At 41.6% G+C, this 23136-nt stretch overlaps 2 protein-coding genes across 9 annotated transcripts in view; one reads left to right on the top strand and one right to left on the bottom strand.

The window, feature by feature from the left end:
- The window catches only part of XPOT (exportin for tRNA), a 160769-nt gene that overhangs the window by 26838 nt on the left and 110795 nt on the right, over positions 1-23136 (bottom strand). For 2 of the 7 annotated variants that reach the window (XM_043564800.1, XM_043564802.1), the window contains 4 exons: positions 13869-14097; positions 7482-7615; positions 3670-3752; positions 121-177 (listed from right to left, as the gene is read on the bottom strand). In XM_043564800.1, the coding sequence (XP_043420735.1) occupies positions 121-177; positions 3670-3752; positions 7482-7541 (200 nt within the window). In that variant the 5' untranslated portion in view covers positions 7542-7615; positions 13869-14097. Of the gene's footprint in view, positions 1-120; positions 178-3669; positions 3753-5716; positions 5780-7481; positions 7919-7962; positions 12456-13868; positions 14098-23136 lie in introns of those variants that run through there. The other 5 variants (XM_043564803.1, XM_043564799.1, XM_043564804.1 and 2 more) reach the window with 5 other exon arrangements.
- The window catches only part of CB4H12orf56 (chromosome B4 C12orf56 homolog), an 87813-nt gene continuing 82370 nt past the window's right edge, over positions 17694-23136 (top strand). For both annotated transcript variants that reach the window (XM_043564809.1, XM_043564810.1), the window contains exon 1: positions 17694-18180. In XM_043564809.1, coding sequence (XP_043420744.1) covers positions 17929-18180 — 252 coding nt within the window. In that variant the 5' untranslated portion in view covers positions 17694-17928. The remainder of the gene's footprint in view (positions 18181-23136) is intronic.

Here is a 23136-nt window from a genome sequence, read left to right as displayed (position 1 = left end):
AAACTGGATGTGACTTATGCACTGTCAACCTACAGCTTATGATTTTCCCAGAAAAAAACTAAATTAGAAAATGGTCTCTCCTCACAAATTTCAGAGTCAAAACAGTGAGAAAAGCCTTACTTGTATTTAACTTGATGTTCCAGTACTTGAAAGCAGAAAAACTTTATGTGATCATCACTGAAAAAGAAAAAAGGAAAACCAGGTTAGAACAGAATTTAGAGAAAACAAATCAAAAGTAAAATACTAGTGAAACATCTGAAAAGTTTCTCCAAGGAGACCTTTGGCTTCCTTTCTACCTCTTGATCTCATATATTACACTGATATCCATTTGTTTAGAACTTCAATATTATACAATGATGAATATTTCCATTAAATCTGATACAATGATGACAAAAATTAAGATGCAGCTTAAGTATACTGCTTTGCAAACAGAAGGCATTCCCCCTAAATTCTAGATGTTTGGATTCCTGTAACAACTCCTACACTTTACAACAGAAAGGCTAGAATAGGGGTAGAATAACAAATGGTCAAATACCCAGACTGATTCAAACAGAGATTAGTAACTGAAATCATACTTAAAATTCAACCCTAGACAGCTGCATTGCACCAAATCCAAAACAAGCAGTGCCACTCGGACTGGTAGTTCAGCCTCAAAATTTCATGCAGAAAACCAAGTTACAGATACCCTGCCCTTGTAAGAAGGGAGCAAAAATCAGTTATCTACCAATTTTCTACTCTCAAGGGTCTCTCTAGGGGTGATGCAGAGCTGCAGTGAGTCAACTACAATCTCTAACAAAATCCGTTTAGAGAACAACAGGGGTGCCTAGGTGGCTCAGTCGATTTAAGTGTTCAAGTGGGTTTCAGCTCAGGTCAAATAATCTTGCGGTTCGGTTCGTGAGTTCGAGTCTCCCATAGGGCTCTGCGGTGGCAGTGTGGAGCCTGCTTGGGATTCTCTCTCCCTCTCTCTGTCCCACCCCTGCTCTCAACTCTCTCTCTCTCAAAATAAATAAATAAACTAAACTAAACCAAAAATACCAGCAGTAACAGCAATCTGTTCATCTAGTGTAGTTTGTCTGGGCCAGCCTTAATCATTGAACAATTTTTCATATCTAAAGCTAACTGGTAAATACAAGAATAGGCAGTATCTTAATTTAGACTACATGAATTAACTAAACAAAATAATTTCACACACAAGAAGTTGAAACAATCTTTTAATTAAGTTAGGTTTAATTACCACCTCTTCTGAGAACTTAAGGTTTCTATCCTTACCATGGATGACACTGAAGCCTTAACTGAACTATAAAAGACCTAGGTTTCCACTGAAAAATATACTACAGAAATCCTTTTAAAAGCCAGATCTTATATCCTCTAAGGCATACAGATGTTCTCGAAATAAACTCTAACGTGGAGTACTTGGTTCCAACCGTCAACGGTGGCAACTCACAGCCACAACATGTCGACTATGCCAGCTAGAAGTCATCACTAACACCCAGGGGCATATTGCCACCAGCAAGTTGTCTGCTTACCCTAAGTCACCTGTGTTTCCCTACGCCTTACTATGTCAATTGTATGCCTTTTTCAGTTAAGTAACTTAGTTAACCATTATATAAACTAATGAAATGAGCATCAAAGTTCCTATTTTTGTAAAAATTAAGCTGAACACTTTAAAAAGACTTCACAGGAAGTCACACTACAAAAAGGAAAAACCTTAGGACGCTAATTCAAAGGGATACATGCACCCCTGTGTTTATAGCAGCACTATTTACAATAGCCAAGACTTGGAAGCAGCCCAAGTGTCCACTGAGAGATGAATGCATAAAGAAAAGGTGGTATATATACACAATGGAATATTATCCAGCCATAAAAAAGCAAAGAAATCTTGCCATTTGTAACGACATGGATGGAGCTAGTGTGTATAATGCTAAGTGAAGTCAGTCAGTCACAGAAAGAGAAATACTCTGTGATTTCACTCATATGTGGAATTTAAGAAACAAATGAACAAAGGGGAAAAAATAAAAGCAAGATACATAAATCAAGAAAAAGACTCTTAATTATAGAGAACAAACTGATGATTACCAGAGGGGAGGTGGCTAAGGGAATGGGTTAAATAGGTGATGGGGATTAAGGAGGGCCCTTGTCATGATGAGCACAGGGTGATCACTATATTATACACCTGGAAACAATATAACACTGCATGTTAATTAACTGGAATTAAAATAAAAATTCTTAATATATTTTTTTTTCCTTTTTAAGTTTTTAAAATTTATTTTAGAGAGAGAGCGTATGCCAAGCCAGGGGGAGGAGCAGGGGGTTGGGGGGAGAGGAGAAGAGGGAGGGAGGGAAAGAGAGAAAGGGGGGGAGGGAGAGGGGGAGACAGGGAGAGAGGGAGGGAGGTGGAGGGAGAGAGAGAGACGGAGAGAGAAAGAAAGAAAATGAATCTGAAGCAGGCTCCACATTTGGCACAGAGCCCGACACAGGACTCAATCCCCCAATCCTGGGATCACAACCTGAGCCAAAATCAAGAACTGGGACACTCAACTGACTGAGCCACTCAGGCACCCCTAAAATAATTTTTTTAAAAAGGGGGCACCTGGCTAGCTCAGTCAGTTAAGTGACTGACTGGCTCAGGTCATCATCTCACTGTTTGTGAATCTGAGCCCCAGGTCAGGTTTTGAGCTGATGGTGCAGACAGCCTGCTTGGGATTCTCTCTCCACCTGTCCCCCACTTGTGCTGTCTCTAAGTGAATAAACAAACAAAAAGAAAAATTAAAGAAATTTTATTATAAAGGGAAAATCCTTCTGCATATTCGATGTGGGCTAGATAACTAGAAGACTTGGAGAGGTGGGGCTAAGTAACTAAAACATCTAACTTCTTCAATCCACTAGAGATCCAAAGTGGAAACTGTAGAGGATGCATTATAGGTGTGATCAATGTAAGAATGATGAAGCAAATGCTAGTGGCATATACATAAAGGAAAGAGCTTGATTTAATATAAAGAAGCTGGTAAGTGAATGTGTATACACTCTAAATTTTTTGTATACTTTAAATTAAAATAAAAACTTAACCCTCCCCCGTTCATGCTCTGTCTCTGTCTCAAAAATAAATAAAACGTTAAAAAAAAAAAAAAATTAAAAAAAGGGGAAAGTCGGTTGGGCGGCCGACTTTGGCTCAGGTCACGATCTCGCAGTCCGTGAGTTCAAGCCCCGTGTCGGGCTCTGGGCTGATGGCTCAGAGCCTGGAGCCTGCTTCCAATTCTGTGTCTCCCTCTCTCTCTGACCCTCCCCCGTTCATGCTCTGTCTCTGTCTCAAAAATAAATAAAACGTTAAAAAAAAAAAAAAACTTAAGATACATACAATTTATGACTACCTCCTCTGCCAACCTTTTAGAAAACCATCATAAGGAAGTTCTTACTGCACTGTATTCCTGCTGGGATCTGCTATAGAGTGCAAAGCATACGGCAAAAGACAGACTTACTGAAAAGTCCATGCTGGAATGGCCAAATTATTAGTTTACTATTTTTCTCATTTCTACACTGAACGGTTTTCCAAAACACAAGCCATAAAATGTTTTTATAGAAACGTTTTCCAAATACAGGTAAATTTAAGAGTCCTAGCAGGTTCACAGAAATTTAAATTCCTTTAAGTCATGCAAATTTTGTTTTAATTACCTGTATGTCCTTTGGGCCAGAGCTTCAGCACACACTTGCCAGGCATCTGGGGAAATCTTTAACTGCTCAAAATAGGCCAGGGCCTGTAAGATTACAAAGCCGAAAACACATGTGGAATGGTCAGTCTCAGTGCCTTACTGATACTAAAATATTCTATGAGTAGCAAACCAAAAATAAATCAGTCCACCTAAAAAAAAAAAAAAAAAAAAAAAAAGCTAAAATACTGGCTTCTAAGTATGTGCGACTTAGTGATCATTCCTAGAAAAAAAGTTACGTAAAAAGCAAATTCTATTAGTTAGACACTCCGGTTTCCTTACAGCAAAGAAGACAACACAAAAATGCCCTGCAGACCTCCGTGAATAATTAGGAGCATTAAGAGAAAAACCACAAGTGCTTTGTCAAGTGCTGTGTTCCTGAGGTATATGTAATTATAAAATGGTACATAAAGGGCATTTTTCCTATTTAATAGCAAATATGCTATTAAAGAGGTGATTACAAAATTAAAGTCCAATTACATGATATGAATTTTGGAAAGGTACTAACAATTGAAAAGCTTTAGGAAATGTTTTGTATTTCTCTGCTTGGGAATTCAGGGCTTTGTTCAAAAGTATAGTCAAGATGGATGAAGCACCAAGTCCGTGTGCTCCTTACTAGATTGCTGGGAAAATGGGAAGGACTTCTGCCACTCTTCCATTAGCCTGTTTCAACTGGCATCAATGACAGATACAGATGTCATGTAGGACAATGGACAAATAGTAATCCGAGCGAGCTGTGAAAAGTACCTCAAACAGCCAAGAAAATAACACAAAAACAGTGCTAGATAATTTTAAAGCTGATATAAACCTTGAAATGACTGATATAAACCTTGAAATGACGTAGAAAGAACATTACGTATTAGAGGAACCTAATCTTAATTAGTAAATATTTTTAAAGCTATGGTTTGTGCTCCAATAGTGATGAAATAAATTGTATAGGTCTTGATCAGCAATAAAAAAAATGACAGAATATCAGTACACTGCACATATAATGTTGCATAAATTGTTTTGTTATATATGAGTACGTGTGTGTATATATACGTGTGTACATGTGTATACCGTGTGTATGTATATATATACACACATATATAAAATGTGTATATATGTACACATATATATACATACACACAGTATACACATGTAAAAAATGTATTTACTTGGGGCACCTGGGTGGCTTAGTCGGTTAAACATCCGACTTCGGCTCAGGTCATGGTCTCGCAGCTCGTGGGTTCAAGCTCCACGTCGGGCTCTGTGCTGACAGCTCGGAGCCTGGAGCCTGCTTTAGATTCTATGTCTCCCTCTCTCTCTGCCCATCCCCCATGCATGTTGTCTCTGTCTCTCAAAAATGAATAAATGTTAAAAAAAAATTTTTTTTAATAAATAAATAAAAAATATATTTATTCATATATGTCTGTACACACACACATACACACAATCAAGATGTAAAATTTTTCCTTTAGGTTAGAGGTTTAAAAAAGAAGCCAAAAAGCTACCATATTTAAGTGATATTCTTTTATTATAATTGTATCAGTGAGGGATTAGGGAATGGGTTTTCATATGTGGTCTCACTGGCTGCTCCCACAAGTATAAATAATGGCTCTCTTTGAAAATTAAGACCAGAAGAACCCAGGCTGCTGCAAAGAATCTAGTTCAGTTGTTGTCTAACAATATTCCATGAAACGTTGTGTTTCCTTTAGGAACATTTATTGTCCCATTTAAGGACAAGGTGGAAGTCAATCATGTATGTTTCATTACCACCTAATGTATCACTTACCAAAAAAAAAAGGGGGGGGGGGATTCAGTATATCACTGACCTACCAGTTTCTTCAACTAGTAAGTTTTAAGCCAAAGACAGAGATTCCATTAAAAAAGTGAAAATAACTTGAAAGTTTCCAGTTTTTAACTGAAGTCTTTTAACTCTGAATCCATGCATTACCAACATTTTAAAATAAAAATTTGTGGCAATGATGAACAAGTCAAAGCTTTTATCACCTATTTCTTTTATTTCATACCTTTTTTCTAATGCTCTAGATTGCTGCTTCTAAGTGGCAACAGAGGCACTTCAGCTACTGCCCCTGTAGAAAAACAGAACTATAGCCAGACAACTAAGAAATGGGGTTGGCACACAGTTATCTTACAATCAAACTGAATTTGTGTCCCAACTACTCATTTCCAGCATCAGAACTATTAGAAGTCACTTTCTTTAAGATTCCTTCTTTTTTATCCTAATTAATTCCATTACTCAGGATGGCTTAAGGAGATCAAATTAAGCCTGAATTTGGATGCTTAATATATGCCTATGACTGATGGAACTCAATTTTAATGATAAAAGCAGAACTTTATATTAAAACTACTAACAATGCATTAGGTTTACTTCTCCAAAAAATACAATAATTACACATTTAAAAAATGTGTTGGGAGAGGGTACCTGGGTGGTTTGGTCTGTTAAGCATCTGACTTCGGCTCAGGTCATGACCTCTCAGTTTGTGGGTTTGAGCCCTGCTTCAGGCTCTGCTGACAGCTCAGAGCCTGATGCCTGCTGAGGATTCTGTCTCTGTTTCTCTCCACCCCTCCCCCACTCACACTCCATCTCTCTTTCTCTCAAATATAAATAAGCATTTAAAACAATTTTTTTAATCTGTTGGATTGTGGTATTTAATAAAAAATGAATAATTTCCAAAAGGGATCATAAAAAAAAATAACACAAAAGACTATAATAACAAATACTAAAAGGCTTTTAATCATAGCCATACAATACCAAGGTAAACATCTATGATACTTCAACTATGTGACTAAGGGTTTGAAGGTAAGGCAGCTTAAACTCCTGTGGAAAGAAATTTGTCTACACAGAGAAAACATGATTTTAAATGTCTTTTGATGTCCTAACTAGTTTGTTAGGTATCTTGTAACTAGCCAGATATTTAAATCTCAATTCCTGTTATTGCCCTCAATGTGGAGGGCTTGTTACTTATTCAACAGCAGAGGCATGAAATCGTATTAGAAACTACTTGAGATTTTTTTTTTTTTACTACGAAGAAAATTCTGCTTAAAAGCACAACAAAAACTGCAATACTATTTAGTGAGATTGTTAACCTCATTTAGCTCATTTGTAAAAAAATGTCCTTTGCTATGAGAAGTGGAAAGAGAAAATGATTCTCCTTCCACTTACCCTATACTTCAAAACACCCACATCTTTAACAAATGTAATTATAGGCTTGCTCTTTAGATTCTTCTTTTATCATTCAGCTATAGCCATGATTACAGGTGTAGCCTACATTATGTTTAATTGTCCAAATATCCCAGCGCCCCATGGATTCCTTGTCATCTGACCATTTTATGTAACCTAAGACATGGCATATTCTAAGTGCTAATTTGCACGTCTGCCTGGACTAAATAACAAGGATGTTAAGTATCATTAACATCAGACCAAGCCAGGCAACAGAAAGATAAAATATGCATGCCTGTCACTATGGAAAGTTCTTCGAACAGTCTTTGCATTACAACTTTTAACTAAATAGAAACAATGACTGATGTGACATAAAGAGCTGCCTTGAATCACACATGGGATTTCAATACTTGTTAAACCAACTTTTAAAACACAAATCACAATGCTCACTGTTTGTATATTCAGAATATATTCAAGTACATCAAATCTGTCTCCATTCATTTCTACTCAAATGAAATCTTCATCATCAGATGTATTTTTTTTTTAAATTCAAGTCCTCTAATGCAAATCTATTGTAACCTTTAAAAAATGATTAAGCTGACTTAACTTACCCTTTGTCTGAAGTCTGAATCAGCATTTGGATTTAGCCCTAAAAGAGCCTGTTCATCCATCCCTGCTGCTATTCTTGGAGTTTTCTGATTACAATAGGCGTGCCCTCTGATCCCACAGAAGAATCCACAAACATCTGCACACAAACACACACAAAAAGTTGAAAGAAAACATTTGATAAACAAAATTAATGCTTATCCAGAATATCACAAGTGGATAACATTATGCAAAGAAGTTTAAATGTTAAAAGAACTTTTGAAAACTATCCAGAATTACAACTAAAGGAGCCTGTCTTAGAAGAAATACTAAATACTCCACAAATGTGTAATTTCTAAAAATCTAGCATGTCATTGATGTTCTCAAATTTTTCTTTAAGATCATGAATATAGGAAGTAACTCATCTCTAAACAGAAGTATCTAATTTATGCAATATTATTACCTCCAGTACTTAATATATGTGCTGCCGAAGCGAGCACATATTACCTCCAGTACTTAAAAGTACAACTGTGTGACTACACCAAAAAATGACAAGCCTAGATGATCTTATTATACTAATTTGCCCCTTTCCATTTGTCAATATCACAAACCTTAAAAAAAGTACAGAACTCAGAATGGCTAAATAGTGACCTCAGAGTTCAATATCCTTACTGGAGTGTCTACCAAGTACTTCAAGAGAAGTCAAATGAAAGAGAAGTGGAGGAGTGAAAAGCCAGGCATTTAACTTTTAAACAACAGACTCTCTTGACAGCCACTTTTAGAAATGTTATTTCACAAAACATTTTTTAATAGTAGCTATAAAAATTGATAAAGAACTTAATACTGACTAGTCTTAAGAATATTTAGTCTCTGGAAAGCAATGCACTTTTTCACAATATGGTCTAACGTTCTCAAATAAGAACATGATTAAGTCCCAAAAGGCTACTTGGTTTTTGATACAATGTACAGTTGAGGAAACAAGGAACAAATTCTAAATAATGTGAAAATCACATTTATCCTCTCAATACCTATGAGGTAGAAAAACCAGGACTACTGCTCACATAAAAAGGCTGTAGGGTTTTGTTTTTTTTTTGGGGGGGGGGGGTGTTTTAATTATCATAAACCAAAGAGAAGATCAGAGCCTAAAGAAGCCAAGAGACTAAAGGCCTGGGATGGGGGTGCACAGCCTTTTTGGGAGTGGTGAGGCCAGGATCTGATCTAGGTTAGAGGACCCCAACTACAATATGCTTTTCTGTCTTCCTCAGGGCCTGCCTGAAACAAATGATAAATCGGGTTATGTGCTGAGAGCTCTTGGAGAGTAAAGTCCAGCCCTTTCTTATTTCTAGATACTTGCAGACTACAGCAAGGCAGTGTAGCCCCCCCCCCCCCCCTCAGGATTAAGGTGCACACACTTTTGAATGACTATTCTTCAGCTGAACCCAGCAAGGCCAGTGGTATTTGGCCTTTCATCTTTGCACTCACTGCTCTTTTCTTGTTACTTTGTTAACCCCTGCCTGTCCTTCAAAACTCAGCTTAGATGTCACCTCTTTCCAGAAAACTTCTTTGATCCCTATTGTCCAATTCTCCTAAACTGGATTAAACGCCCCTCTTAAGTGCTGATATGTTGTCACTGCCTCCTTGTTTTCTCTCCATAATCTTGAAGGGAAAAGAACTGTCTCAAATATTCACCATTATGCCTCTAAGACATAGAACATAGGCTTTGGGTTTGGAAATACCTGGATTTGTACCCCAATCTAGTAATTTTCAAACTGGGGCCACATGGACAACTAGGAAATCTGAAAAAGACAGCTCTTTCTATGAAGTGGGAAAGAGACCATCTACCTCATAAAGCTGTTAAGACTTCAATGAGATAATACATGTAAAGCATGCCTGGCACATAGTGGGCCCTCAACAGGTTATTTAGAATTCAGAGCTTGCTACAGGAAGGGGACTACTTGGAGTAGTCTAGATTTATCATATACTAAAAAATGGGCATTTGAACAGATTGGAAAACACAGGTTTTCTTCCCTCACCCCTGCAAAAATGAAAAGAAAATTTAATGATTCCTTGGAAAACTGCATACTCAGAAAATGTGAGTTTCTGTGAATTCCGTATTAAAAAGTCCTATAAAATCATCTTGAATTTAGGGAAAACTGCTTAAGCTGGGTCGCTTTAGTTCTATCAAGTGAAACAGCACTGGTCTTAAAAAAACTGGCCAGTAAATAACCTAAGGAAACATAAACTTGTTACCGTTGTCGGTACAGAAAGAATCCCCCACAGAGAGGCACTTGGATAAAAATCAATATGCAGTGGAACATAAATAAGCATAAAATGGTAAATTACCTATATGTGTGTGCCAAGAACTGAAAAGTTACAACCTGTGCGAAAAGGTAACCATTCCCTCAATTAAAGGTTGTGCATGAACACTTAATGTTCTAACAAGCCACGGACGTGCAGGCTTACACATTTGTTACAATGCGATAAACATATCAATTACGCATCTAGCAAATGTTGTGGAGGGAAGCAAGCAACATACTTAAAATACTGAGCCCTAACTTTTCCTTGATAGCCATTAAAAAAAAAAAAAATCAAACAATCTGGGAAAGTTCCTCCACGCCTACTAAAGACTGTTCAAAGACCAGGACTGAATCTTTCCAGTCTTTTACCACGACACTGACAAGTCGCTTTAATAAAACGTAACTTCCCCCAGTAACAACTAATTAGCACTTTCAAAAAGTACTTGTTTCTTCTGGTTATAGGGAAACATCACGCTTGTCTACTCCTGCAGAACTGTGAAGGGAAGAGAAGAAATGGCGTGTCTGTGCTGGCAAAATTACTACACAGAAATACTACTTTTCTCCTTTTTGTCCTGGGGCTGGGGGGTGGGCAGCGAAGCAAGTTTGAGGTCTCCGCAGTTGAAACTGGTAGGACACGCTATTACAAATGAGGCTGGCCACCTTTAGCACATCACGGGCCACAGATGAAGCCGACCCTCCTCGGCCGGCCTTGCCCCCTCCTCCCCCACCCCGTCCCTCCCCGAAAGGAGCCTCGTGGCAACTCGGGTGATGAAACACCGGGCAACGGGCGGCCACGCACTCGGGACGCGCTCCGCGGCGACGGCCGCGGTTCGTACCCACCCCCACCCAGTCCGCCCAGCCTTGGGGCGCACCTCCCTGGACGGCCCCCGGCCCGCACCCCAACCCCGGCGTGGGGGCTCCCCGGGCCAGTCCGCCCAGGCAACTTCCCCGCATTCCCGAGCGGACCGAGGTGGATCCGGGTCCCGCCGCCCCCAAGCTCCGAGTCACCTTCCCTATCACTCCATCCCGCCTCCCCGCCTGCACTCCCGAGGGCTGGTCAGCGGAGCGGAGCGACGCCGCACGCAGGGAGCGGGGAGAGCGGCCCTCGTCCTTGTCGCCGTCGTCCTCCGCCACGGCCGCAGCGCTAATGCCGGAGACAGAGCTGGCTGGGGCCGCGCGCCGCTCCGCGTCCCCTGACGCCTTCTCTTGCGTGGCGCCGGACCGGCAACCTAGCAAGCAGGCGGGCGGGGTCGGCGCCCCAGGAAGGGAAAGAGCGCGAGGGGCCGGCTAACGCCGCCGCCGCCTCCGTCGCCGCTGAGTCAGCGCGAAGCGCGCTCCCCGCGTCGGCGCCGCGCGGGCCAGCTCCAGCAGCCTCATGGAGAGTGCAGACGGCAGCCCGCGGGCCCGGGCCGGGAGCCTACAACTCCCGGCATGCACGGGGCAGGCGGCGCTTCCGGGCGCTCGCCGGGCCTGTGGTGCATGCCGGGATGGGGTGTCCGGCGCGAGTCCCTCCCGCGCCGCTGAATCCTGGTGGTCCTGGCCGCAGGGTAGGGCGCGCTTAGCACGCTCCGTAAAGGCCTCCTCAGGTTAGCTGGTGGATTCGAGTGCGGCGCTCCTGAGATCCAGATGACGGGATCCAAACCACATGTGATTCAGTTTAATTGCTCTTCCATGGTCCCACGTGTTTAGCGTCTAGGAGCGTGGGGATCCTCTCAGGGGCGCTGAAAATTCTTAAATTCCACTTGAAACGTACTAATACATTGTCATTCGTGAAAAGGAGAGCATTCTTAGGGAGTTCTGCTCGTAGGTTACTTTTCTGGTAGTTACTTCGTTTATTCGGAGGCAGTATTGGTTCCAGCTGCCTAGATTTGAATCCCAGCCACAACCCCAACCTCTCCACCCCACACACTTGTTGACCTCAGTTTCAGGCACTTGACATTTTTCTGTGTTTCAGTTTATCATTTGTAAAATGGGGACAGTAATAATACCTCAAAGGGTTCTTGTGAGTATTCAGTTAATATATGCTTTTGCACACCATAAGTGCTCACTATGTAGGTTTCATTGTTGATTATTCACTACAGAATACAGACTAGGCAATAGTCACTCAGACTGAAGTGACAATTTGGGAGGGGAAATTCAGAACAGATGTATAATAAAATTAACGTAACAACAGCTACATTTATTTAGTGACCCACTAGGTGCAAGACGCTACACCACTCATATATACAATATTTTCTATCGCTGTTGCATCGCGTTTGTAACTTTAAAATGTCCTACAAGGATTCCTGTCCTAGTTCAGCGTATATCTGGAGTTTAGCACATAGGATAATGCCAGCCTGTAGTTAAAACTCAGTAAGTAGATTATTGCATAGATCGTTATATTACCGGTGTTGGTCAACTATGGACTATGGGGACCCGATACTAATCCTAGTCCAAGTGGCTCCAAAATCTTTAATATGTTTGGTTTATTCCACTTACCTATTATCTACAGCTTATCTAAAGTTTATCTAGTAATATTGACCCTTTATGGTAGTTCAATAATCTAGGATTTAAGGAATCTTTCAATTTTGAAAACTCACATTATTTTGAAACCAATAAAGAAGCACCTCTAGGGAGGCAGGCTGGCTGGTTCAGCTGGTAGAGCATGCGACTTGAAGCCCCACATAGGGTGTAGAGATTACTTAAAAATAAAAATTAAAAAAAAAAAAGAAGCATTTGGTGGAATCTAATTGAGGAGGACCCAAAAGGGTTATTAAATCTGACAACTTTAAAACAATTTTTTTTAGTATTTATTTTGTGAGAGAGACAAAGCACAAATGGGGAAGGGGGAGGGACAGAAAGAGAGGAGGGACACAGAATCTGAAGTAGGCTCTGGGCTCTGAGCTGTCACCACAGAACCTGATGTGGGGCTTGAACTCACAGACCAGGAGATCATGACCTGAGCTGATGACCTGAGCTGAAGTAGGATGCTTAACCGACTGAGCCACTCAGGTGTCCCTAAGTCTGACCACTTTATAGTCTAGTGTTCTCATTTCAGACTAACATAAAATGCCAGTTATCAAAATGTTGATAAATAGGGGCACCTGGGTGGCTCAGTCAATCAAGCAACTGACCCTTGATTTTGGCTTAGGTCATGATCTCACAGTTCGTGAGTTCCAGCCACACATAGGGCTCTGAGCTAACAGCAAAGAGCCTGCTTGGGATTCTGTCTCCCTCTCTCTCTCTGCCTCTCCCCTGCTTGCACTCTCTCTCTCTCAAAAATAAATATATATTTTTAAATGTTGATAAATAACACCATCATTATTTTAACTTAAAGCATGTATGCTTGCATTAAACAAATTTAAAGCACGTATGCTTGCATTTGGCAGTGTTTTCACAAATTAATTGCCAACATTTTGGAGCATTTATTATGTGGCAGAAACAGGTTTTGTTTTGTTTTTTAAGTTTATTTATCTTGAGAGGAAGAGAGAGTGCTTGTGAGCAAGGGAAGGGAGAGACAGAATCCCAAGCAGTCTCCGAGCTGTCAGTGGAGACTCAGGGCTCCATCTCATGAACGATGAGATCATGACCTGAGCCCAGATCCAGAGTTGGATGCTTAGCTGACTGAACCACCCAGGTGCCCCTGTGCCTAAAACAGTTTTAAGTGTTCATATGTTAACCCTCACAACAACTCTATGAGGTAGGTACTGTCATTATCCCTATTTTATAGATGAGGAAACTGAAGTACATAAAAGGTAGCAGAGCTGGGATTCAACCCCCCCCTCTTCATATGTACAAGAAAGTTATTGCTAGGTGGTGAGATTGCAGAGGATTTTTTTTCTTCCTTGTACATTTTTGTAGTTTTAAAAATCCTCCACAATGACCAGATAGTATTTTCATAATCAGAAAAACATTAAAAAAAAAAAAAAACAACCAACCTGACTCTAACAAAAGGAAAAATGAAATTGTTTCATTCAGTCTTTGAACATTTATTGAATGCTGTCCCTTATGAAATATTTCCAGATTTTTTCAACCAGGTTTGTTTAATTTCTCTGATGTTGCTTTTTCTTAACGTCTTTTGTCATGAATATATTTTAATATGTTTTGTTTTGTATTAAAATTGTGTGGTTGTCTTACCTATGAGTCAATTCTTGAAGACGGAAAAGTCTTATCTTGATTCTGTGTATGGATAGTAATTTCTCAGTAAATATCTGTGAAATGTATTGAGCTGAATAAAAAATAATACGATTGTTAGCTGCTAACCACAGTGTTCTGTGTCAAATTCTGTTCTTCATCTGCTTCATCCCGATGCTTGTTAAACCCAGTGCCATTGTCATCAAAAGCTCATTCATTCATGATGGGTTTCCTGGCAGGGAAAGAAGTTGGAAAATAGGTCAGGTAAGCTGTCTTTACTGGTCCTAGTGCAATCATTGGTTTCTTTTAGAGGAAGTGGGTGTGTAGCAGGAAGCCTGAGGCAGAAGAGAACATTGAAGCATTATTTAGTAAAAGAAAGTTTTTTAATTTTTAATCCAAAGCACTGTAGAGTCCCTTAGGCTTCATTATAATGACATCTCTCCTCCATGTCAGTTGATTGCTAATTGTTAACAGATATTTAAACGGTCAGTATCCACTGATACCGAGTAGAAACACCCAGAGATTCCTAAATGACACCTTCAAAAATTCAGGTTTTATTTTCCTACTACAGATTTCGAGTATCTTTCTATGCATACTGTCTTTAGTTTGAAACTTGGAGATGGGAACACCTGGGATTCCCTAGATCGAAATGTATTTCTAGTCTGAAATCCTTACAGGATTTTTAAAAAAAAAATTTTTTTTTTTAACGTTTATTTATTTTTGAGACAGAGAGAGACAGAGCGTGAACAGGAGAGGGTCAGAGAGAGAGGGAGACACAGAACCGGAAACAGGCTCCAGGCTCCGAGCTGTCAGCACAGAGCTCGACACGGGGCTCGAACTTACGGACCGCGAGATCATGACCTGGGCCAAAGTCGGCGGCTTAACCGACTGAGCCACCAAGGCGCCCCTCCTTACAGGATTCTTATGACCTATGGCCCACTGATCACTTATCCACCAAAAACACAACTAAAAAAAAATGACATTCTTTTGTCTGTGTATATATGTAGATTAGATTTTTTTATCTTGAGCCTTAAAGTTTAAAAAGTTAGGCTAGCATACAACAGAGAAGAATTTGGTATTATTTTGTACATGGGGAACCAAATGACCATATATATACCAAGAAATGACACACTAGTTCAATTTATTTATTTTTTTAAGTTTATTTACTTTTGACAGAGAGCTAGCATGCTTGCATGAGTGGGGGAGGGACCGAGGGAGGGATACAGGGGATCCGAAGCGGGCTTCATGCTCACAGCAGAGCCCGATGCCAGGCTCAAACTCATGAACCATGAGATCATGACTGGAGACAAAGCTGGACGCTCAACCAACTGAGCCACGCAGGCGCCCCTCAGTTCATTTTTAAAACACTTGTATAGTGTTTACTCTGTTCCAGGTACCTGTTATAAAGTACTTTAGAAACATCCTTATATTAATCCTATGGGGTTGGTACTATTACCCTCTTTTCACAGATGGGGAAATTAAGGCACCAAGAAATTAAAGTAACTTGTCCAAGATCATTTAGCTACTGAATGTGAGAGATGAAAATGGAACCCAGGTCATCTGGCTCTACAGTCTTGTGCTCATAACTACTGTCCTTTCACACTAATTGAATTGACCATCCCTCAACCTAAGGCTACTCTGTTCTGGTGAAAGTTCTTCTGGTTAAGAAGAGTGCCTCTGGGGATTAGTTCTGGGTAAGTAATGTTCCATTACTTTTGAAAGATTCATCAAGAAACATCTACTAAGCGCTTGATTGCAGCGGAACTGTATTAAATGCTTTTTGAGTTTAGATGGACTTAGAAGATAAAGAGTAATTGCCTATCTCGGATGTATTTTTGTTAATTATCCACATAAAGCTTACCAAAAGATAAGGCAATACAAATATGAAAACATGTCTATAGTGCTTTTAGAATTCATAATTCATTGCATTTGATCCCGACACCAACTTAGTGGTTGGCCAGGCAAGTATTGATAGTTTCATTTTATGGATGATAAAACTGAGGTCCAAAAAAGGTTAAGAGACTTTGCAGAAATCTCACTGATACTGAGCAACGGGGTTCGTGCTGTAATCCAGTTCTCCCGACTCCAAAACTAGTGATCTTTCCCCTATCTTAACCCCGTTTCCTGCAATCTGAACTTTGTCGTTACCTTGGCAACAGTATAGAACACTAAGTGCCTGGAAACCATGATACTGCCTTTTCTGTGTACAACCAACTCAAAAGTTCCACTGAGGTCACCTTAACCCTTGATCCTTTTGTCAGAATCCCTTCTTCATGTGCTTACCTTCATGTCTGTTAAGTCTAAGAGTCCTTGTCACCACAAGTGCATTTATGATGGGTATCTCGGCAGATAGATCAGGTATGCTGTCTTTTCTAGTTCGGGTGCAGTCACTGTTTCTGTTAGTCCTGAGGTTGCAGCAGAAGCCTGACAAACACCAAACAGCAGCTGGCAGTGAGGCCTTTTCCCCTACTTGGGCCTCACATTTCACTTGCCATGTGGTCATTTGCCTCTGAACAGTCTTGTGAGGCAACTATTTGGCAAAGGTAAAAGGCCTTTGCCTTCTGTTGGTTTGAGGCGACAAATTGTTCAGAGTGGTTTAGATAGGGAATGGTCTTTATTTTAGATGAAACAGCCATGCTTCTGGGGCTCCCTTTTTACCCAGCTATGAAGTTATGAAGGTTCCGACAGATGTACGAACAGATTCTAAGAAAACCTGGAACGCTAGCTAGGTCATTTATGATTTTGTCAGCAGGTGGCACTTCTCTCCTTAGGCACTAAACACAACCTCTCCAATAAAAGAAATAGTGTTTTGTTTTGCTGCTAACCTCAGACTTGGTTAGCCACCCAACCATTTCTCCTCCGTTCCTTTTTTGCAGTGATTTAGTCCACAATATCTGTGTATTTTAATTCGTTTATACTTTTTCAAAAAAAGACATGAAGTTGCTTACAGCATATAGTATACAACAGTAAAATACGAGGAGGAGAACATGAACTGCAATAAAGAATATACAATTTGATTCTGAGTTGTTGGTGGCTGGAACAAAAATACACATAAATGTGTATCATTTCTTTGGGTTAATGGGCAGGGAGAGAGAATGACTTCCCCAGAACTTGAAATTAAAATGAAAGTTACTACCTAGGGTTATGAGAGGCAGGTGTCTGCTATGCCCTTCTCATCTCACTAACCTAAACCGATAAGTGATCTGTAAAAACGACTCAGTACTTTTACTGTCATGCGGCTTCAGGGCTGGGCAATCAGCATTCCTCAACCCCTCGTGTTCCATTTCCTTAAATGCAGGCCTCACCCATTCATTTATCCTACACAGACCGGGCTCCGCCGGTCTACGGGGCTTTGTCTCTGGACACGGGGAACACAAGCATCCCCATTAGGCTCTGGCGTGCCAAATTAACGTACAGGATTTACTTCAGAGAGAGAGCTTTCAATTAGTTGGACAGAAAAGGTGTGTGTTTATACTCATGAAACACTAGAGGACTGTATCAGGCAATGTTATAAGCAAATGCTAAATCCGTGTGGTTGCTCTTAAGAGCATCCTAGGGGTGTTCTGCCTGTTAAAAAAATAAATCGGTAAATTTCCTCTCGTTTCTAACGGAAGAGCAGTTTAAACTTGTGGATTCCGTCATCAGCACAGTCTGTTAGGAACCGCGCGGTCCCCCAGAACTGGGGCAGGCGGTGGGGAGGGGGGGGGGGGTTCGGGCTGCTGTGAGCAGAGGGCGAAGAGAGCCGCTAAATACCCGCCCCGCAGCCCCCGGGGATGCGTGATGATGATTCACCTGAAGGACCAGCGTCTCGCCCGGTCCATTGTTGTCTGAGGTTGGCACGAGGATGGGCGGGAGGCGGGGTCGGGGAGGGTGCTCCCGGGAGCCAGGCCCCGGGGTCGCGCCCCGAAGTTGGGGGCCCCGCGCACTGCGCCCGGGGTAGGTGGCCGCGGCAGGGCGGGCGGCTTTGTGGCGCGCGCGGGTTCCACCGCAGGCGGCGCGGAGGCGGGGCCCTGCACAGGCGTCCGCCAAACCCCCGCTTTCGGCCGGGCCGCGGCCGCCGCACATGGCCGGCTCCGCAAGGGCCGGCTTCCCTGCGCACACGAATAGCCGCCTGGACGCGTTCCTGCGGAGGCGGCTGCCGCCCGAGGTCTACGACGCCATCCGCGCCTACGAGCCGTGCATCGTGGTGTCCGACTCGGAGAAGCACACCTTCAAGTACGTGGTCCTCAGCGATCGGCTCATCTACCTGACCGAGAACCCGCCCAAGTCCATACGGCGAGCAGTGGCGCTGCGGGACGTCGTGGCCATTGACCTGGTGAGGAGCGCGGGCGGGCAGGCGGGCTCGCGGGAATCCCTTCTTGGGTACCTCCCCCCCAGGTTCCAGGCCTGCCGCACGCAGGAAGAGGAGGGGAAGGCAGACCTTCCCTATCCCCCTCTGGACTCCCGTACTTTTCTTTAACTTACTTCGGGACTAGCAGCCACACAGGAAAACGGTGGATTGCTGTATGGACTCCGAATAAAAATGCCCTGCCCATTCTCATCGTGTGTACCGGTCAGCCCTTGTACCCCCAAATAGGGATACAGGTTTGAGAACATAACCCCCTATCAAAAATACGCTTCAAAGTCATTTTTTTTTTTCATTAAGCATCTAGCCTGTGCCAGGCACTTGTTCTAGACACTGAGGATGCACAAAGGAAATAGGGCCCCTTCCTAGAAACTGTTGTGGGAGAGATAAAAAGCCAAAACCAATGCGAATAAATGCAGTGTGCTAAATACTTTATGCCTTATTATTATTATTATTATTATTTTACCAGCAGTGCTTAGAGCGTGTTAGGTGCTCAGTATGAATAAGTGAATGGATGAGTGAATGAATGAATGAATGAAAGAAAGAGATGTGCACAGGATGCCCGGCAATCTCACACAGGTCACTTGATCCAAGCTGGGCCCAGGCCATGCTGGGAAAACTTCTCGCAGAAGATACAATCTGGCACAGCCACCCCTTGTCCCAGTTTTAGTGTTCTGCTACTGTATCCCTTCCCTCCAGGAATAGATATACCTTATAAATCAGCAAAAGATTGTAAGCAGTCTCCTCTCCAATTACTGTTTTTCCCCCCTTGGCTCCCTTTATCTCAGCTGCTCTCCAGGTGTGTTCTTTTTTCCACTGGGGACAAGTGTCTAGCCTAGTTCCCCCCCCCCCCCCTTGTCTGAGTCTCTGCATCACCCAAGGGAGAAGTTGGTGAACTCTTAATGGGGCTGTTTTGCAAAGACAATCCTAGTTTGTTTGGAACACATCTGTAAAAAAAGGATAAAATTAACTGAGAAAAAAAAAAAAGCTTTCTTTTTTTTCTTTGTAAAATAGCCCTGTGGGCTAATATCACTGTGCAAATTTATTTGCTTTTTTTTTTTTTTGAGTAAAAGTTTGAAGCAAAACTGCCTTCTTCCTTACTACCACTATTTTCATTCTCTTGAACTAAAATTTAAAACATTAATTTCCTTTACCAAATGTCTTCAAAACATTAAATGCTCAGCTTTGAATACTGTCTGCAGTGTAAACATTTATTGTTTTGACAAAATGTAATGATTTTAGGATATTGTGACTCTCCCCAACAAGAAATACAGTATATATATTTCAGTAGTTGCTATAAATCTTTCTTTTTGAGCTGTTAGAATCTGAAAAGTGCAATAAAGTTCCCTAGGCCTCCAAGCCAAGAATCCTACAAAAAGGCATACCAATTTATTTGGTCATGCTTTATGTACATAATTTACCTTTCAGGCTTATAGAAGAATGTGTAATGTCTATAAAGGTGCTGAATAGATCTATGATTTTAGCACTGCTGACAGATTGAAGGTCCATCTTGCACGATATAGTTTAACTGCGGTTAAAGTTGTGGTAGGCAGAATATCGCTGGAACCTGTGAATATGTTACATTACATGGCAAAGAGGAGTTAAAAGTTGCAGATGCAATTAAGGTTGCTTGCTATCAGATGACTTTCAAATAGGGAGACTGGGGCAGCTGGGTGGCTCAGCCAGTTGAGCATCTGGCTTCAGCTCCGGTCATGATCTCAGGGCTTGGGAGTTCAAGCCCCGCATGGGGCTCTCTGCTGTCAGTGCAGGGCCTGCTTCGGATCCTCTGGTGCCCCCTCTCTCTGCCCCTCCCCCACTTGTTCTTTCTCTCTATACATAAATAAATAAATAAGGATATTAAAAAAAAAAAACCAAACGTGTCCAATAAAAAGCAAAAAAAAAAAAAAAAAAAAAAAGAAGAAGCCTACACAAACAAATAAAATAGGGAGATTATTTTGGATTATCTGAGTGGGCCCAATGTAATCACAAATCCTTCAAAGTGGAAAAGGGGGGCAGAAAGAGGCAGGCAGAGCACTGCAGCAAAGAGACTAGTGGTTCTGAAGGAGGAAGGAGCCAGGAGACAAGGAATGTGGACAGCCTCTAGAAGCTGGAAAGGGCCTGGAAACAGGTTTTCTCCTAGAGCCTCCAGAAGGAATGCCGTCCTCCCAACACCTTGAGTTTAGCCCAGTGAGACCCATTTTGGACCTCTGACCCCTAGAACTATGAGAGAATAAATCTGTGGTGTTTAATGCCACAGAGTTTATGGTAATATGTTACAACAGCAAATGAATACAGAATTGTTTTCCTCTTAATATTTTTTAAAAACGGGTAATCATTTTTTAAAAGTATTGTTTCAGTGAGAAATATAATCATGCCAAGTACAAATGCCTTCACGATCCCTTCTTCTGAGGTTTTATAAGATAATTCTAGGGTTATTATAGTTCAGTGGCTTGCACAGCTTCACAGGGTGTATGAAAAATGGGTGTCAGTCACACAGTTGCTTTCTCTAGCACCAATTACTGGCCACAGATGTAGCTGACTAATCGTCCCTCTATGAACATTAAGCCCGAACTTAATACCATAATATAGAGAATTTTCCTGGTTTCTGTGTTATATCTCATATAGTCATCTCCTATCCGTGCTAAGTCAGTAGTTTCTTAAATCACATGATTTCGGTGCCAGGCACCTTTGTTTCTTAGAACTGGTTTCTCCTTCCTTAAAAGATAAACTGTTTAATCTTTTTTTTTTTTTTTTTTTTTTTAACTAGGGTGCTGTCCTCTAGGGCCAACTCTTTAGACATCCTTTTCCATTCTCAAAGGTTTTCTCATTTTACTGTAAAAGTTTGTCTTCTTGTTATTTAACTTTCAATTGGCTCAGGTTTCCATTCTGCCTTTGTTCTAGCTGTCACAGCAGTAAAGTCCCAAGCAAACCAGTCCTTTATGCCTCTGGGCCCCAGCCTTCTTCCCATGTTCAGTCAGATTCCTTATTTAGTTCATGTCTCATGTTACAGTTACACCTCAGAAAAAAAATTGCAAATAAAATTCCATTTTCTCTCCTAAAGAAAAAAAATGGAGGGGCACATGAGCAGCTCATTCAGTTGTGCTTGATTTCAGCTCAGATTATGATCTCACGGTCTGTGAGTTTGAGCCCTGCATCAGGCTCTAAGCTGATAGCATGGAGCCTACTTGGGATTCTCTGTCTCTCTCTGCTCCTCCCCCCACGGCCTCTCTCTTCTCTCTCAGAAATAAATAAATAGACATTAAAAAATTTTGAGGGTAACAGCAGCAAAAAGTTACACCAGAACTTGGATTGGATACAAATGAGATTTCCCTTCCAGCAAACATGTGCTTAAAATCCACCCGGAGATCTCAAGTGTTTGATATGGTCCATGTCCTAAAAGAGAGTTTCTAAGGTTGCTTGGGTGGAGCTTTTATAAAAAGGCTGACGTTTTCTTTAAAAGTTCCTTTTGGGGGCGCCTGGGTAGCTCAGTCAGTTAAGCATCTGACTTCGGCCCAGGTCATGATCTCAAGGTTCGTGAGTTCGAGCCCCGCGTTGGGCTCTGTGCTGACAGCTAAGAGCCCGGAGCCTGCTTCAGATTCTGTCTCCCTCGCTCTCTGCCCCTCCCCCACTCTTTCAAAAGTTGCTTTTGGAAGATATTCTACAGTTCTGCTCTTGTTGTGGGCATCAAAACACTTCTTCAAGCTCTTCCAAGATTAAGCACATATTTTTCAAGCAACTTTCCAGAAGTGAATTTCCTATGAATTCACTCTCCATCAAGGCCATCCCATCACCTACAGAGAAAAAAAAATCCGTCAACTCCAGCAGCCTTGCCTGTAGTCTCTCGCCTGTCTTCGTCTTTTCACCACCCTTCCCAGTGAATATGGCTCTCCAGTCGTCCCAGGCTCCGTGTGGCTTCCTCAACGGGCCACAAACGCACCTTTTACAGCCTGGCCTGCTTGCTTGTCTTGAACATTTTCTCCTCCTTCAAAGTTGTTCAGATCATCATATTTATAATTCTCCTCTTCCTCTCCTCCTTCTCTCTCTCCTTTTAAAACATGTAAAAACAGGGGCGCCTGGCTGGTTCCAGTGAGTAGAGCATGCTACTCTTGATCTTGGGGTAGTGAGTTTGAGCCTCACGTTGGGCATAGAGTTTACTTTAAAAAAATGTAACATTCTTAGCTTGAAAAGAAACAGGTCACAGGCTGTGCCGTAGGGGCCGCAGTAGTTTGCCAACTAATCCCTGCTTTCCCCACTAGTACATTCACAGCCAACACATCTTCTAGGCTAAGCCCAAGTCATTCTTTCTCTGAGCTGTTTTTCCTCCTCTGTGCTGATGAGGGCAGGCCTTTTGGTCTGTTTTCTTCATTGCTGTATTTCTTTCTGTCTCCTAGATAGACCAGATGGTCAATACATATTTGTTAAATATTCAACATAATCTGTTTCTTCTGTTTCTGATTTGATGATCTGCAATATACATTGGGCATTTCATAATATATATATATTTTAAATGTTTATTTATTTATTGAGAGAGAGAGAGAGGGAGAATCCCAAGCAGGCTTGGTGTTGTCTGCACAGAGGCTGATGCGGGGCTCGATCCCAAGAACCGTGAGATATGTCCTGAGCCAAAATCAAGAGTTGGATGCTTGGGCGTCTAGGTGGCTCAGTCGGTTAAGCATCTGACTTCAGGTCATGATCTTGCAGTTCATGAGTTCGAGCCCTGCATCGGACTCTGTGCTGATAGTTCAGAGCCTGGAGCCTGTTTCACTTCTATGTCTCCCTCTCTCTGTCTGCCTCTCTCTCTCTCTCTCTCTCTCTTAAAAATAAATAAACATTAAAAAAAAAGTTGGATGCTTAACCGACTGAGCCACCCAGATGCCCCTAATAATACATTTTTATTTTTATTCAGGTTTTGCTGTCTACCTGTAT

Source organism: Prionailurus bengalensis, chromosome B4, assembly GCF_016509475.1.
Source record: "Prionailurus bengalensis isolate Pbe53 chromosome B4, Fcat_Pben_1.1_paternal_pri, whole genome shotgun sequence".
NCBI lineage: Eukaryota > Metazoa > Chordata > Mammalia > Carnivora > Felidae > Prionailurus > Prionailurus bengalensis.
This window is presented reverse-complemented; position numbering and strand designations above follow the sequence as displayed.